The sequence below is a fragment of the Cryptomeria japonica genome, chromosome 3 (assembly GCF_030272615.1).
Source record: "Cryptomeria japonica chromosome 3, Sugi_1.0, whole genome shotgun sequence".
NCBI lineage: Eukaryota > Viridiplantae > Streptophyta > Pinopsida > Cupressales > Cupressaceae > Cryptomeria > Cryptomeria japonica.
This window is the reverse complement of record NC_081407.1, coordinates 20,100,762-20,118,408: the sequence shown is the minus strand read 5'-3', so window position 1 is coordinate 20,118,408 and position 17,647 is coordinate 20,100,762. Positions and strand designations below refer to the sequence as shown.

At 34.1% G+C, this 17,647-nt stretch overlaps 2 protein-coding genes across 2 annotated transcripts; both read right to left on the bottom strand.

The window, feature by feature from the left end:
* Positions 1-7,716: 7,716 nt before the first annotated feature.
* Positions 7,717-8,273, bottom strand: LOC131068598 (protein RALF-like 33). The gene has a single exon (XM_058003827.2). The coding sequence runs from the start codon at positions 8,216-8,218 to the stop codon at positions 7,838-7,840; it is 381 nt and encodes a 126-aa protein (XP_057859810.2). The 5' UTR covers positions 8,219-8,273; the 3' UTR covers positions 7,717-7,837.
* A 6,919-nt stretch (positions 8,274-15,192) lies between these two features.
* On the bottom strand, positions 15,193-15,537 carry LOC131068586 (protein RALF-like 19). The gene has a single exon (XM_058003815.2). It carries the CDS (start codon positions 15,535-15,537, stop codon positions 15,193-15,195), a length of 345 nt encoding a protein of 114 aa, XP_057859798.2.
* Positions 15,538-17,647: the final 2,110 nt, after the last annotated feature.

Here is a 17,647-nt window from a genome sequence, read left to right as displayed (position 1 = left end):
TTTGAGCTAGCTACTATTTCAACACATTCTAACACATGTATCTATTTCTATGTAATAATTAGTAGTAGCTGCATAGACTAGCATGGTACATAAGCTCTTTTCTAATAGTGCCCTTCATATGCAATTCTTTCAAGATTATTTAGTTGTATCTACCTTCTTAGGTTATGCAAATGGAGATTAGATTAGGTTATGTATCTACTTTCTTGCTCTGTAATTCTCGTTGTGTTTAATAAATTTGTATCCCTTTGGTGAAAAAAAAGGAGGTTGATGATAAATATCTATGTTGTCTATTAGTCGATTCCCATGACAATAAGTGGTTAATGTTGATACAAAGTAACACTAACAGGAAACTTTGATGACAATCTAATATACATCACTATTGAACTTACCTCTATCTCATATAACCCTATGTTGGCTAGGCCCCACCATAATTAGAAGATCCTAATTTCTACTGTCCTAAACCTTGCATTGACCATCATAATTTCACAGTGAGTTGAGTTAGTCCATTAGCGAGATTGGGAAAGAATTTGGTATTGAGTTAGGTGTTGGTGGAAGGTTTAAGGAGGTACACTATCATCATAATTAATGTTAGAGAGTGTTGTGTGAAGAAGAATGTCCATGAAAGGAGTGACTATCCTAAGTGCTTGAGACTGTCACAAAAAGTGAGTGTTGCAGCAGTGAATCTTCATTTGACCTTTGGGTGTTTGGGAGGGTAAAGACCCATGATGGTATATGTTGAATGGTTGGGAGGGTAAAGACCCACATATCAACTATCTACTTTGACATCCTAGGATGATGTCCACCTACTCTAAAACCTTGTGGGCACTCTCTGTCTGATACTAAAATACACATAACATGTGCCTCTCATATAACCCTATGTTGGCTAGGCCCCACCATAATTAGAAGATCCTAACTACTAAAAACACTAGATTCTCCCCTAAAAGGTTGTTGAGTCATAGAAGGTATAGCTTGATAGCCCTATAGTCTCTCATACCTAAAATATCCTTGTGTAGATGATGGTCACATGTGACTACCCTATGGCCCCTACTATGCTCTAGACCTTTGTTCCTAATATTGATACTATGGGTTTTTCTTTGTAAATCATATAGTCAGTCTAAATTATCCTTTCAAGGATGGGGAGGCCTATGGACACTTTAGTCCCTTCATCAAGGTTACAAACTTCTCTCATGCCTCTTGTGTCCTCCCATGTACCTCCTTTTCCATAAGAGACTTTGCCATAGCAACCCTAAAGTCATTTGGATTGGCCATGTGTAGGAAAAATGAAATTTTGGGCTTTCCACCCCTAATGAAATAATTGACAAGTAACTTGTCTTGAATGTAATCTACAAACTACAAGAACTACAAAAACTAACTCTCATGTTGAGCCACTATGAAACCTTATCATGTAAATTATGAAACTCATCTATGCATCTCTGTCAAAAATATTTTGAAATAGAACACACTTTGAAGCACTCCAAAATGGTATCTGGAGAGGGTTTCCAATGTGAAATGGTGCATTTTATCCTCCCAGTACCACAAGGTGGAAGCAATTCCTCTCAAAAATTGCATTGAAAATTAAGCCTTTAGGTTGCTCACATATAGACGCAACCCAAAGCATAAGTCCAAGCTAAGTAACCAAGACTTATCCTCAACCCCATTTGTGGATCTTACAAATGTAGAGGATTGGAGATGAAGCAACTCTCGAATATGATCCTTTGGCTAATGATATGTGCTTGCTATAGTCTATACCTCTTGTATTTATGCATGATGAGGCTAGGTAATGTGTATTGATCAATATTCTATCTCCTCTATGTGTATTTCCCAAATTCAAGGCGAACTCCTAATAAGCTCCCAAGATGCAAGTATATGCTCCTCTACTACAAGTGGATCATCATGGCTTGTAAGATTTGAGGTCCATACTCGGGCTACTCATCTTGGTGGAAACTCTCAAAGTGATATGACCCTTCCTTCCATTTCCTACACCCTATTTTCTAACCCACACCTCATAACCTTTACCTCACTTCCTATCATTATTACCTTCCATCTACCTTTCATATCCCCTATCTTAACCTCCTTCACTTTCCTACATCCTATCCAAAACCTTAACCTCATACACACTTACTTTTACTTCACCTACCTAACCCCATTCCATCCTTCGCATCCTTTTATCTCCCCCCATTCACTTTCCTACCTTCCAAACCCCTAACATATCCTAACTTACTTTTTCACCATTACATCCTTCATCACTTACCTCCCTATCTTATCCTAACCCACACCTCATAACCTTATACCTCTCAGCTTCCATTTTTATACCAACTTCCTAACGATACACCTATGCTCCCTTCACCGACAAAAAATAGCACTCGATCACTACACAGTGCTCTCACGGTTCTCCAGCAAGGATTTTCTGTCACAACCATATATACCAGCATCCATAATTAGGATATATTTCACATAATGGCACTCGATCACGCAGGTTTAGGTCATCCCTCTCCTAAATTAGGATATATTTTAAATATGGAAAGGAGTGTTAATATGTTTCAGGCTTACTATATTGTTCATTATTTGAAATGCAGTGTTTAATTAATACATGATTGTAGGATTGTTCAAGGGTTTAGGTCTTGTAAGAAATTCTTCTTTTAAATCGATCATACCATATTACAGAAACCTCTCACCATCTCTACTATTGGCAATTAATCTGATAAATCTATAATAAACTTTGAATCTAAATATTTGAATATGTATAACAATGAATTGGCTGATTATACCCTACCTTTTTTTTCAACCGAATCTTGTAATGCCCAATTTAGAGTGAAGCGATGATAATTGAAATGGTCGCCCTGAAAAACACGTCCTTTGGCTCAAATGCGAAAGGAAAGGAAAGCGGTGATACGATAGCTAACCATTCATACATCCTGCAGCGATTAAACCCACAAGTTCCCTACCAGAGGAGACTTATCCAAGTTGGAGCTTTTGTAATGCCAGAGGTCCACGGGACGAAGAGGCAGGATTTTGTAATGGCAGGGGTCCACGAGATGAAAAGGCGGGATTTTGTAATGGCAGAGGTCGCCGGGACGAAGAGACGGGATTTATGAAATGACTTGGTCTTTTCTTTTTTTTTTAAGTAATGCCCGCGGTCGTCAGAATTTCGACAAACGAGGGCACTTTTTCTAAAAAACACAAATGTCATTGCCAATTCCTTCTCCGTTGAAACCAAATGTTGCATTATCGTCAGAATTCTGACGAAAGCGAGCATTTTTTTAAAAAAAAATCAAATTTGATCACAATATACCTTCTCCATCGGAAACCTCGGTCGGAATTTTAGGCCAAATGTATTAGTGCCCAAATGAAAAAGATGTGAACCCTAATTAGACTAGGAATTTAAATGCAAAGACACACACCTAGATTACCCCTGCAACCAAATGATTAGTAGTTTTGTTTTTTTTGATAAATCACCCCCACCTGCAAGCACACTCGTTAGATTAATTTTAGAAAATCCAAATCCAAATGTGAAAAAGGGGGCCTTCGACAATACATTTTTTGACAAATCCAAAGATCTTTAATTTTTCACGAATCCTTTTGCATCAAAATTAAAATAATAAAGAATAGACCCCCTATAGAATTTCAAGTCCTTTGCAGAAATTTAAGAAAATCCGAAAAATTCACTAATTTTCTCTCAAAATTATTTTTTTATGAAAAAAATAATTAAAAATCAAAACAAATTCACATTTGATCCGTAAAATCTGAATTTTAGACTTAGCACTCTTGATACCATTTCAAACTTGAAAAAAAAAATTGTGCAAAAATTCTAGTCGTTTGTGAGATATGATTAAATCATTGCAAAACCCTAATTTCCAAAGATCTGATTTTTCACGAATTATTTTGCATTCAAGTTAAAATAACAAAAAATAGAGCCCCTGCAAAATTCTAAGACCTTACCAAAAATGTAAGAAAATTTGAAAACAAATACACTAATTTTCTCCCAAAATTAATTATTTATGAAAAATTATAAAAAAAAATTCATAAATAATTCAAATTTGATCCAAAAAATCTAAATTTCGGAATTGGCACTCCTAATACCATTCCCAAACTGAAAACAAAATTTGGTACAGAAATTCCCAACCGTTTGTGAGATCTGATCAAATATTTCCAAAATCCTAATCTTGTGTCCAAAACCCTAGCTGCACAAGCTAATTCTCCAAATTGTTTTACAAAACAACGATATAAGGTTAGAAAAACTTGCAAAAAAAAACAAAAAACATAGATCTAATAGAAATCCATGTCCCATCGTGCATGCCAAAATGTGAGGTGAAAAATGATGATGACAAACTATTGCAAAACCACAAAGATCCAACCACAATAAACCCTAGTCCTACAATAAAACATTCACCATACACCAATGAAGAAACCTAAGAACATGCAAATTAACAAATTGAAACAATAATACCATTCACATACTAAGTAGGGTTTGGTCTCCATTGTCTCCTATCTTCATTGATCTTGTTTGATATATTTGCTCTAAAATTTTGTATGTGCACAAGAGCTCAACAAAGAATGGATTGTGGTTATAAAGTCGCTTGATCACAAGAAGGCTTGATAGATGTATTAGTTAGATGATTGATTAGAAGAATTAGGATTAGAAGGATAAAAGAATCCTCTTATATAGAAGACACTTTAGAAAACAGAGGGATAGGATTAAGAGGTGAAAAGATAAATGGTCGGCAAGGATTAAAGTGTAGGTATAAGAAAATAATAAAATAATGAAGGTGGTAGGTAGAGGAAAATTAAAAGATAAATGACATGTGTCATAGAATGGAAAAAACTAATGAATTAATTAAATAAGTAAAGATTTATTTAATTAATAGAGGAAGTGGGACCAATTAAATAAATAAAATATTTATTTAATTTAGAGAAAAAATAATTTAAATAAATAAAAATATTAATTTAAATAAGGAAAGGCTTAGAAGCGGTTAAATGAATTAATTAAATAAATAAGAATTTATTTAATCAATAGAAGACTTAGGATAAAATAATTAAATAAATAAAATATTTATTTAATTAAACAGGACAATTTTAGGTGTCTACAAGAAGAAAATTGAGCTATAATAGGAGATGTTATAGTTGCAATTTATATTTCAACATTATTAGAGGAATGAGTATTTATCTTAATGAATTTTGTGTTTTGTTTCTTAAAGCCTTGGTAAGTTTGAGGGACCTCTTCAAAATTTGTCAACTGCAGTCATAGATGAAGAATCTTCATATTGACTATCCAAAAGTTGATAATATGTGGTTGTAATTTATCAATGGAAACTCTTGGAACATCAACATTTGAAGAGAATATGAAATTTGTGAATAAAAAGATTCATTTCCACCAATAAAATCAGAAAAATTGATTTACCAATTGTTCAAAATTGTTGATAGAGTTATTAGGCAAAGAGAAAAATAAATCCAAGGCAGTTTCTCTCAAGGATCTAGGGAAATGTTTTGCAAAAAAGGCATCCACAAAAATAAAATTACAAGTTCATTTATATCATACAAGAAAGGCATACAACAAGTTCATTTATGGCATACAAGAAGGCAATATTAGCAAGGACAAAAGGAAAAGGATCAATAAAGTGTGAGAACAGGTCTCTCTCTCTCTCTCTCTCTCTCTCTCTCTCTCTCTCTCTCTCTCTCTCCCCTATCTATCTCTTATCTCCACCTCTCTCTCCCTTTCATATATATCTCCTTATCTCTCTCCCTCTCTCTATATCTCATCATATCTCTAGCTCACCATCTATATCTATCCCTATCTCTCCCTCTTCCTCTATATCTCTCTTTCTCTTCCTCTTTATCTCTTCCTCTCAATCCCTTATCTTTCTATCTTTATCTCTCCCTCTCCCTCTTTATCTCTATCTATTTTTGTCCTCTTCTTCTCTCACTCTATCTTCATCTCTACCTCTATCTTACTTCTTCCCCTCTATCTCTAGACATGTCTCCCTATATCCATCTCTCTCTCTAACTCTCTCTAGACCTCAATATCTATATCTCTTTTCCTTTCTATATCTATCTTTTTATCTATATCTAGTTATCTCTATATCTATCTGCCACAATAGCCCTCCCTCTATATATACATGGTGGTGTAATTATTTATTCATATAGAATATAACTACACTTTACTTAAGTTTACTTAGGTAAATGCATAATATCGTAGTTTGCATATGAGACACTTAGGGAGATGTGCATACATTGGGAATGTGTGTTGTAAGAGACTTCCACCTTTTATGGTGTGATATTGTTGTTACTTTATCATATCCACTTATTGTGGAATGATAATTCCACCTTATGTGGGTGATCCACCTCATGTGAAATATTTTATTATTTTTCCTACCTACTCCTACCTACCCTTGCATCTCATTGAGCCACATGTCATCTTTGTGTGCTCTCTTGTCTCTTAGCCTTGCCTTTATAAGAAGGCTCATGTTCATTGTATAATCAATTTGGATGATCTTATTTGCATAATATTGAGAATACCATTTATTCTCCATATTGTCTCCATTGTTATTGTGCTTTTCATTGGCCTCTTTGATCTGGGTTGCTATAAGCAGATTCTTACAATATCAATATCTATATCTATCTTTATCTTTCTATCTCTTCCTCTCTCCCTTTATTTATTTTTCTCTTCCATCTATATCTCTTCCTCTCTCCTTTCTCTATTTATCTCTCCATATCTCTCTTCTCTCTATCTTCCTCTCCTCTTTCTCCATCTCCATCTCTATATCTCTCTCTCCCCCCCGCCCCCATACCACCTCTCTCTCTCTCTCTCTCTCTCTCTCTCTCTCTCTCTCTCTCTCTCTCTCTCTCTCTCTCTCTCTCTCTCTCTCTCTCTCTCTCTCTCTCTCTCTCTCTCTATTTCAAACATGACATGAGCTGTTGGTAATGGCACTTGGTTATCTTCTTGATTCAGAGGTTTTGTTTCAGTTATAATTGGATCCTTGTAAGTGGATTGCATAGTTTATTTGAAGTTGTCACTTCTTTGTTGAGACCTTTGTTCCACAAACAACACCATTTTCTAAATGGCCTATCAATTGACCTCATGTGCTACACAAATTTATGCAAAAAATAGACCAAAATTTTCCTCAATTGACCTTCCATGCCTCTTCGGTATACCCATTGCACACCAAGATGCAATTGCTAGTTTTATTAATTGAGTATATTTAATGGGATGATGACATACACTTTGAATTTCTATCCATTAAAATGCAAAATTCTTTAAAATATTCCTTCATTTTAACATCCATCAAAACTCAAATTTCCTCAAAGTGTAAAACTAAATTATGAAACCATTATTATATTTAAATAATTTTAATAAAATAAATTCTCTTCAATCCTTTATCTATTCTAAACCAAGAGAAATCAAGTATTCAAACACCAATACCATATTTGTATGAATCTCCAAATCAGATTACAAATATATTTAAACATCCCAATAAATACATCAATGTTCAAAGAGGTGTTTGTTATAACTAATTCCTTGAAAATCCCATCCTAAAGGGCAAAGACAAAAAGATTATTTTTTAATACAAACAAATCTGTTGTCAGCTGAATCAGAAAATCAAAACTAAGACATCTATATACTTCTCAATTTCTCATCTCAATTAAGAGAATTTGAGAATGTTTCCCATAAACCACCAAATTGTTTCCATTAAAAGAAAAATTCGATTTTTGTTTCGAAGAGGAACCTGCAACAGATCCTGCAAATAAATTAACGACCCAGCTGAAAGAAAATGAAAACAGAATCCCCTTATACTTTAAATAGCTTACACAAAAAGCGAGAAATCGAGATGAAGAAAATGCATCAGTAAGTTTGCCTTTCACAGCGAGTAATCATAGTGCAAGACTTCCTGTAAGGATTTGCCTCTGCAGATATCCCACAGTTATAATAAGAATTACCCGTCTTGGGGCACGGCACTCTATCAGGCAGCAGGGCATCATAGCTTATGTACTTGTTCGTCGCCAACATGCCCTTGTTAATTACCGGATCCATGTCCATTTCTTCGTCAAGATAACATTCCCCGACTGACCCATGACAATTCTTCTTGGAATAAAACGAAGAAATTTTCAGGACATCTTCTTCTCCCCACAAAACGTCGGCAGAACCCACAGATATCCCCAAATCCGCCATGAAAAGCAGAAACACCAGCACTATGCCCGTGCACGGTCTCGAACCCACGACCATCTTCCCCACCAAGAAAACTACAATGCGAGCAAGATTGAGTAGTTTTATCCTCTGTTTCTGCGTACATGTGCCGTTTTTAAGCAAGCTGATGGCTTTTTCTATCAAAGATGTTTTGGGCGGAAACTTCTAAACTGGTCTCTGGATTCATTGGAGAGGGAATTTTGAAAGCGCCATGTGGCAGCAGGGAATTAAATGGAAAATTCTTCTTTCAACGGTGAATACCCTGCTGTTGAATATTTCGTTTAATGGTTAAAAATTACTTAGGATGATTTTGATGATGAAGAGCCTTATTTTATGTGAATAGAATCAGACTTCTAAATTCAAAAACAAACAAAGGGAAACAGTTCAATTTTACATTATCTATATTAAAAATAGTAAATTAATATTATATTTTTTATTAAAAGATGCATTTAAGAACAATAGTCATTTAGGATAAAATATGAATTATGGTGGTAGGTTGATTCCTCTTGGTTTACCCTTACATGAAAGAAGGACACCTCATCCAGATGGAAGATATTGGTGGCAGGTTGATTCCTCTTGATATGCCCTTCTATGGATGGTGGATGGAGGACAGCTCATGCAGATGGAAGTTATGGTCACAGGTTGATTCTTGTTGATTCACCCCTATGAATAATGGAAGTTATGATTGTAGGTCGATTCCTCTTGATTCACCCCTATGAATAATGGAAGTTATAATGGCAGGTTGAATTCTTCCTGATTTACTCTTATATAGATAGAGGACAGCTCATGCAGATAGAGGTTATGGTGACAGATTGATTCATCTTGATTTACATCTGTATAGATGAAAGAAAGTCCATATAATGATAATTATAATGATACTTACGACTTCACTTGACAAATCCCACCAAAAATATTATTCTTAAACAACATATCAAAAACTCATTTAAAATTTTAAAGATTTAAAACTCTCTCAAATGTAAGAAGCTGTAATAAGATGTACATTTGTGTTTGTCTAGATTTGTTATGCTTTCAAACCCAAAAAAAAATGCCAGCAATGGGGATTGTTTGCATCTTCTTGTCTATGTTTCTTAATTTCACCTACTGTGCCACTTTGATATCCAAGGTATAGATTCATTCCAGAGAATTTGGAAAGCGCATGTACACCGTCCCTGTACTAATTAGTCGAGCTTCTGCAGGATTTCCTTTTTTAAATTTGGATTTTTATTTTTATTTTTGCCTCGTCCAACATAATATTTTATGTGGTTTTGACATTCAGATTACATGTCTGATCTGATTTCCATTGTCCAGCAATCCTAGATCTGGAAGCTATTCCCTTGTAGCCGTTGGATCATAAGGAGAGGTGATCTGAGCTGTTGATTTATGTACAAGAGTGGAAAATTTACTAGTGTCCTTTATGAGCTAAACACTTGGTCATATTGGTTTGGGGGATTATGAGCAGGGGGCAAGCAATCTATGTAATTTGGCCTCTTCAATTTACCAGTGCAATTTGATTATTCTATTTATTTGCTGAGACCGATTCAAAATGTAATAGATGGTACTAAGTAATAGATTCAAGGAGTGAGATTGGGTATAGGTATCTGCATTTGCTTCTTTTTCTTTTTCCATTATACCTAGTGTCTTCCTCTGGGTTTTGAATTGTATCATATTTTGGTTTTGGAATGTACGATATAGGAAAAGCACTGGATTGCAAGTGATTTTATACGTGTGTTTTGTAGGGATTTTGCTTCTGGTTTTAAATTTGGACTGCTGGAATTGAGGAAAAAAGACACCAGAAGTGATCTTACATTCTGGTGTGTTAGTAAAAGACATTCTTTCAAAATTGGGTTGTCAGATGTGAGTTCTAAACAAATTTAGTTATTTGAATTTGTGGAGTGGCTTATTTTTAGCCAATAGGCCATCATGAACGTCGCCCCTCCTGAGGGCCTCTTTTCTTCTACCAAAGTGGATGTAGAGATCGCCAAATCTGCGGAGAAAAAAGAGAGCGCTCCTCTGAAGGATAATGTAAGCAAAATATGGGTTACAGGCTACCTGGGAGACATCGGCTCCAGTTTGAGAAGTGCAGGATGGAAGGAGGACGAGATCTCAGATATGATAAACCCTCCAGCGTCTTATATTCAGCTTTTTAAAGGCTCCGAGAGGCAAAATTTCATGGAAAGCTTGGCATATCATGTGGATTTACTATCTTTGTCTCTCGGAAAAGCCGGCTGGAGCGCCAAGGACATTTTCGAATCACTCAATTTTCATTCAAAGCAGCGAAAGATACCACCTCAGCGGGCTGCCAAAGTTGGTCAAATTGCAGAGTATTTGCCCAAGGCTGGAACCGATTCAGAGTATTTGGCCAACACTTGAACCGATTCTTTTCCTCGAAATTTTGTTTCAGAGCCAAATTGCTCCGCCTGCAATCGCTCTTCTTGAATGGAAATATGAGATTATCAAAGGCTTCATTGTTTCTTTGAAGCTGTTATATAGAAAAAATTTAGTGCATTCAAAATCCCTTCTGTTGGCGGTTTTGAATTTTGGGAGGGGGGAACTTTTTTAGTTTTTTCTTTTTTCTCTCCTCTCGATCACTAATTTAGGAGATTATGTCTCCTGTTGTTATGTTAAAGGCCACCATTGCTAAAATTTCTGCAATTTTTCGCCCTTTCCATAAATTCTTCACCCTTTCGATAAATTCTTCAGTCAGTTACAGCCGCCCTGCCTCCCTGTTCAAAACGACGAAATAACTTCGAATTTATTCTTGTAATAGAAAGAGGCCAAATTTAATATTATAATTTATCCTCCTTTTGGTGGAAGTGTTAGTGAAAGTTTTATCTATCAACGTTAGGGTTGTGTCCAACCCTGCTTTAGGCATCACAAGACCTAAATCTTAGATTAAAATTTTGAAAGTTAAATTTTGATTTTTAAGATCATTTTTCTATCATTTGAAATGAGATTAAATTAATTTTAGATTATTCAAAAATAAATCTTAGATTAAAATGAAAATTTTGAGGTAGAATGTAAATCTATAGAAGTAATTGTAAATATGAATGAAAGAAATGATGAGTAAATGACAAATGTATGCAAATTGGTATAAATATGTGTATGCCAAACATGTCAAGAATCAAATATAAACATGAGAGCATATGATTGTGATGTTTTATTAAGATTCAACTATATAGTCATATTCATTGACATATATTTCATGAGTAGAGGTTTGCAAACCTAAATCATCCATAAGAATATATCACTTATCAATAAATTATTGTATTACTATATTCTTACTAAAATGAACGACGACTAAATAAAAAATAAAATAAAATGAGTAAAATTATTATTTAACAAATTCGATCCATCATCAATGTTATTATATTAAATTTTCGTTTAAGGAACTTGACCCATTGTTCAAAAAAATAGCAATATAAACATATATTCATTAAAAAAAGGGGAAGAATACAAATAATTTGTGTCAAGGGTAAAATGAATATGATTGTTGGCGGTCGTGAATTTAGAATTTGAGACATTAAAGAAATTATAATTATAATTATAATTAACACAAAAGAAACAAAAGAAGTATGTACTCATTACAAGAGGTGTGGACATCATTAAATTAACACAAGAATCGAATTCAAACAATAACAAAGGATTTGAGTAGTTGGCTTAATCGGACGAATATAGAATAGCAACCATAACAAGTTGCTAACTCATCCAATCTAACCATACCTCAAAAAAAAGGGCAAGCCATCATAGATAGAACTTCATAGCATTAACAAACCAACCCAAAATTGCAATCAATTATTTGTATGTTCATCCTCCTATCTCAAATGCAATATACCAATGCACAAATGACCATAGACAAGGTCAACTAACAAAGTCTTCTTTAACATTGAAACAATCTCATGGATATAGATAGTGCACATCCAAGCCATACAACTTAATTAATAGGTTGTACACAATAAGACTGCATAACTCAAAGATCCTACTCCAATAAAATATGTAAACTTGTCACATGAGTGATTTAGTTATTAGTTTTTTGGCTCGATCTATTGATCAAACATTGGAAAATATAAATGATGGTAGCAGGTTGATTTCTCTTGGCTTATCCCTACATGAATGGAGGAAAGCTAATGCAGATGGAAGTTATGGTTGTAGCTTTATTCCTCTTGATTTACCTCTGTATGGATGGAGGACAACTCATGTAAATGAAGGTTATGATCGCGAGTTGATTCTTATTGTTTTGCCCCTGCATGGATGAAGGACAAATTATGCAAATGGAGGTTATAGTTGCATATTGATTCCACTTAATTTATCCTTGCATGGATGTAAAATAGCTTATGTAGATGGAGGTTATGGTCACATGTTGATTGCTCCTGATTTACCTTTGGATTACAACTCATGCACATGGAGGTTACATGGTCATAGCTTGCTTTCTCTTAATTAACCCCTACATAGATAGAAGACATTTCATGCAAATAAAGATTATGATCGCAGATTGATTTCTCTTGATTTACCCCTGTATAAATGAAAGACAACTTACACATATGAAAGTTACATTGATACTTGTTAAAACTTAACTTCACAAATCCTACCAAAAATATTATTCTTAAAAAACATATCAAAAAATATATATATCTATATATATATATATATATATATATCTGCTAAAAATTTAGAAGCTGTAATAATATGTCCATTTGTGTTTGTCCAAGATTTGTTAAGACTTTCAAACCCAAAAATTGCCAGCGATGGAGATTGATTCAATCTTCTTTGTCTATGTTTCTTGGTTTCACCTACTGCCCCACGTTGACATGTAAGGTATAAATTCATTCCAGACAGTTTGGAAAGTGCATGTACATCGTTCCATATACTAGTTAGTCGAGCTTCTTCAGGATTTCCTTTTCAAATTTGGACTTTTTTGGTCAATTTTGGCATCGTGCAACATAATATTTTATGTAGTTTTGACCATTAGCTTACATGTCTTATCTGATTTCCATGGTCCAGCAATTCTAGAGCTGGAAGCTAGTCCCTTGTAGCCGTTGGATCACAAGGAGAGGTGATCTGAGCTGTTGATTCATGTACAAGAGTGGAAAATTTACTAGTGTCCCTTGATGAGGTATATTCTTGGTCATATTGGTTTGGGGGATGATGAGTAAGGGTGAAGCAATCTATGTTACTTGACCTCTTCTATGTAGCAATGACCTCTTCAATTTACCAATGCAATTTGATTATTCTAATTATTTGTTGAGACTCATTCAAATGTAATGGTACCAAGTGATAGATTCAGTGAGTCAGACTGGGTATATCTGCATTTCTTTCTTTTTTTTACGTCTTGCCTCTGGTTATTAGATTCTATCAGATTTTGGTTTTGGAATGTACGATATGGGAAAAGTACTGAATTGCAAGTAATTTTATATTGTGTTTTGTAGGGATTTTGCTTCTGGTTTTACATTTGGACTACTGGAATTGAGAAAAAAAAGACACCAGAAGTGATCTTACATTCTGGTGTGTTGGTAAAAGACAATTCTATCTTGTGAGTGATTTTGAAATTGGGTTGTCAGATGTGGGTTCTAAACAAGTTTAGTTATTTTAATTTGTGGAGTGATTTATTTTGGATTTAAAAATTTGGGATGGAGAATCATTTGGTGTTTTGGGCATATATGATGGTTTTTTCCCAATTTTTTAGCTTTAAGTTATATGGATTTTAGTTCTTGTTTGAGAGGTGTGAATAATGCAATCTTGTTTGGGGGCTTATATTAGCTTTGTTTTGTTTTTTTTATTTGTTAGGTTTATCTATCAATATTAGGGTTGTGTCCAACTTGCTTTAAGACATCACAAGACATTTGATTTTTGGCTTGTGAGTAATGACAATTAAGTTCAGATAAAATAAAGAATTTTTGCTATTTAAAATTGGTCATCTTCTTATAAATAAAGATTTTGCATTATACTCCTCAACAAGTTTGATTGGATTTATGAATGTTTATTACTTTTCAAGTTAACAATGATAGAAATGCATTAAAAATAATATATATGATGTATGTGTGATTATCAATGTTTATTTAGATGTTATATGTATAATCATTATTGGGTCTATAATAAATAAAACTGATTATGTATATAGAATGTTGGTTGTGACTTTTTCTTCTAAAGTTTGTCTGTATTTCGTCAATTACAAGAAACAGTTGCACACAAATTCCAATAAAAATGACATGATTCTAACCATACCCTAATTACAAGAACTTATGATAGAAAGGACCACAATAGATACCCAAGATACAAAGAGAACAAACTTTGCATTCACTCTTATTGAACAAATAAATATGGCCATGCTTTATAATAAGAGAATGTTACAATCATTAATCGCACCAATTACGTTTAATATATCTACGTCTGATAGTTCTACAAAACCATGTAAGCATGATGATGATCATTTAGACAATGAGATACTATTACATGTGTTGATCTACACATAATATTAGTGTACAATTGATGAGTAGATGCTAGCATAGTTAATGGAGCACTTGGTACTCTTAAGAATATAATATATTTTGAAGGTAATAAATCACATGACTTGTCATAATGTGTGTTTATTGAGTTTGATAATTATGTAAGTGTGTCATGAAACATGATTGATCTAAAGTATGTCTATATTTTTATATATTAATAATAGTTTACAAATATTTTTCTCATACAAACATCAATATCAGATCAATCTTGTGACCACAACAATGACACTAATACTAGCTCCTTTCGAGCAACCATGCTAGAAATCACCTATGAAGGACCAAGAGTCACAATTTAAAAATCCATTTATTCAGAAGCACCTTCACATTACAAAGCAACTATGAATGATCAAAAATCACAACTTAGAAATCCATTTATTCAAAACCACCTCCACATTAGAATTATAAACAATAAGAACTCTAACCTAATATTTCAGAGAAAGATTTAACGAGCATCTGTTTTGCAGGAATTGGTATGATTTCTCATTTGATTTGGTTGAGGAGATGAAAGAAGGCTCAGTTAGTATCCCTTGCACAATGAGTAATCTTAGTGCATGACCTCTTGTAAGGATTTGCCTGCCCAGACTCCCCACAGTGATAATAAGAATGACCAATCTTACTGCACGGCACTCTATCCCCTTCCAGCGCATCATAGCTTATCACCCTCCTCTTATTTTCCTCATCACCCAAACAGTTCCCCATCGACCCATCACAACTCTTCTTCGAATAAACCAAAGGAATTTTCATGGCATTTTCGTCTCCCAACATAACGCCCGTAGAACCCACAGAGTTCTCCAAATCCACCATTAAAAGCAGCAGCACCAGCAGTACGCCCACACACGTTTTCGAATCCGCGACCATCTTTTCGACCCAGAAAACTACAACGTAGACAAGAAACTTGTTTGAAGTGAAGTTTACTGGCTTTTTGATGATTACGATGAATGAAATGACTTTGGAGTGATAATTACAGAGGTAGTTTGAGAAGGGCTAAGATTGAAACAGGACAAATTTTCTGGTTTTCTTGGTGGTAAATTTGGAAATGGTTATGAAATGTGAGTTTAAATTTGGTGTGTTCGTCAAAGGAAGTTAATTATCCATTTCCTGGGTTGTTTCAAGTGTTGGTTCTTATATGGATTGTTATAAATTTGTTACATGACAGATTATTTGTTTGTTGGGTTAGTAGTTTATAGGAATATATAATGAGGTTACATACATTATGGTCTTTTTTTTAATGTTCAAGTTATATAATTTTTTGTTTTGGTTTTAAATTACTATTATGATCATTTAGTTTTTCATTTATTTTATATTATTTTGTGTTGATGGATTTACTGTACTCATTAATCTAAGGCTTGTTCTAGGATTATTTTACACCACATCAAACTTGGTAAGAATTATCTTGATCTACTTTTTCGTAACATTGCATGTCTTAGAGTGAATTGTACTTAAATTTTCTCCTCTACATTGAAACATGGATGTAATTACTTTTTTTGTTCCAAAATTTTAAATTGTTTGTATTCAAAGGTCAAGAAGTTCGAACATGGCCATTGCAAGTCAATATGCACACCGAAAGGTTGAATTGTGAGTGTAGGGATAATATTTAAAAGAATCATTCAAGTTCATTCTAATATAATTGAAACACATTGTATGATAGCTAGGAAAACATATTTTCTCAAGTGCGACTAACACTTGTAGGTTCCAACTAGCAACTACTTTGTGTAAGTATCAAATCCACTATCACTTCCTATTTTATCATTGTTAACTTAGTCTTAGGGATTGACTAAGGCATACAGACCTCTTGAACTTCAATATTTGGATGTCAAGTCCTTACAATACTTCTTAGTGCCACTTGTTTTTCCTTGCTTCAAATATACATTCTAGAAAAACATATTCTACACATTTCATATAACAAGTTATACTCAAGATAAAATCACACCACCTATAGGTGAGCGTAGATGTGATCATGTTCCAAACATTTAACTTCTTAGATTTCATTCATCTTTGCACTCTAAATTTTGGTCTTATATATGATTTTGACTTCTCTCTCTATTGTAGTGTGACGCTAAATAAAGTCAACAATGATTCTATTGAACATATGTTGTCATTGGTGTCAAAGGTGTGTCAAAGGTATGACAAGAGGACAACAAATTGTGAGGAGTTCACTATGAGATCAAATCAACATGTAATTGTATAGCCACAACTACCATAATGTATATGTATAAGCATTTGAGTTACAAAAGTATAGTGCCAAGTTGTTAGATCAGTTGTAGTATGATTGTAACATCATCTTGCATGGATATTCTTGGTGTTGAAGGTTATCCAGAAGTATCTGTGGTATGTTTTTGAGGTTTGTTCCTCAGATAGTGAGTTTACACTAGCAATTTGTCATGCTCGGCATTCTACCTCTCTTGAGTGTTATGACCCATGGTTTGGAAGGAGAGTACATGTGTACACATGTTCTATCAAATTACAGAGTTTCTGAAGTTGATCTTTTGTGGACAAAATTTTTGAACCGATAGAGTGGCCACTATGCTAGTTGATAAACGAGGTTGTTGTTTGAATTTGATGCGCCAAAGGTTTGTAACATGTCCTCATTGGAGATAGAGTATGGATGATCGTTGGGAGCATATTAAGCTACATTGGGTAATGCATAGCATGATCTTTCTTTTGGAGTAACATGTGGGCTTTTGGACTTGGCCTATTACAGGTTTGGTGGTGGCTTATATGCTCGAGGCCAACTTCTAGATGCAATAATATTTCCTTAGGCTAACATATGAATATAATTGTTACTGTAATACATATATATAGTTGATCTTGGTTCATTCCTAGTGTGTGTGTGTGTGTGTGTGTGTGTGTGTGTGTGTCAGTGTAATTATTCAGTGTGTGTTATTGATGTACAAGTATGACAGTGATGTTATATGTGAGTTGCATTCCAATCATTTTGTGGTTTCCTCATAATATCATATGTTGCATA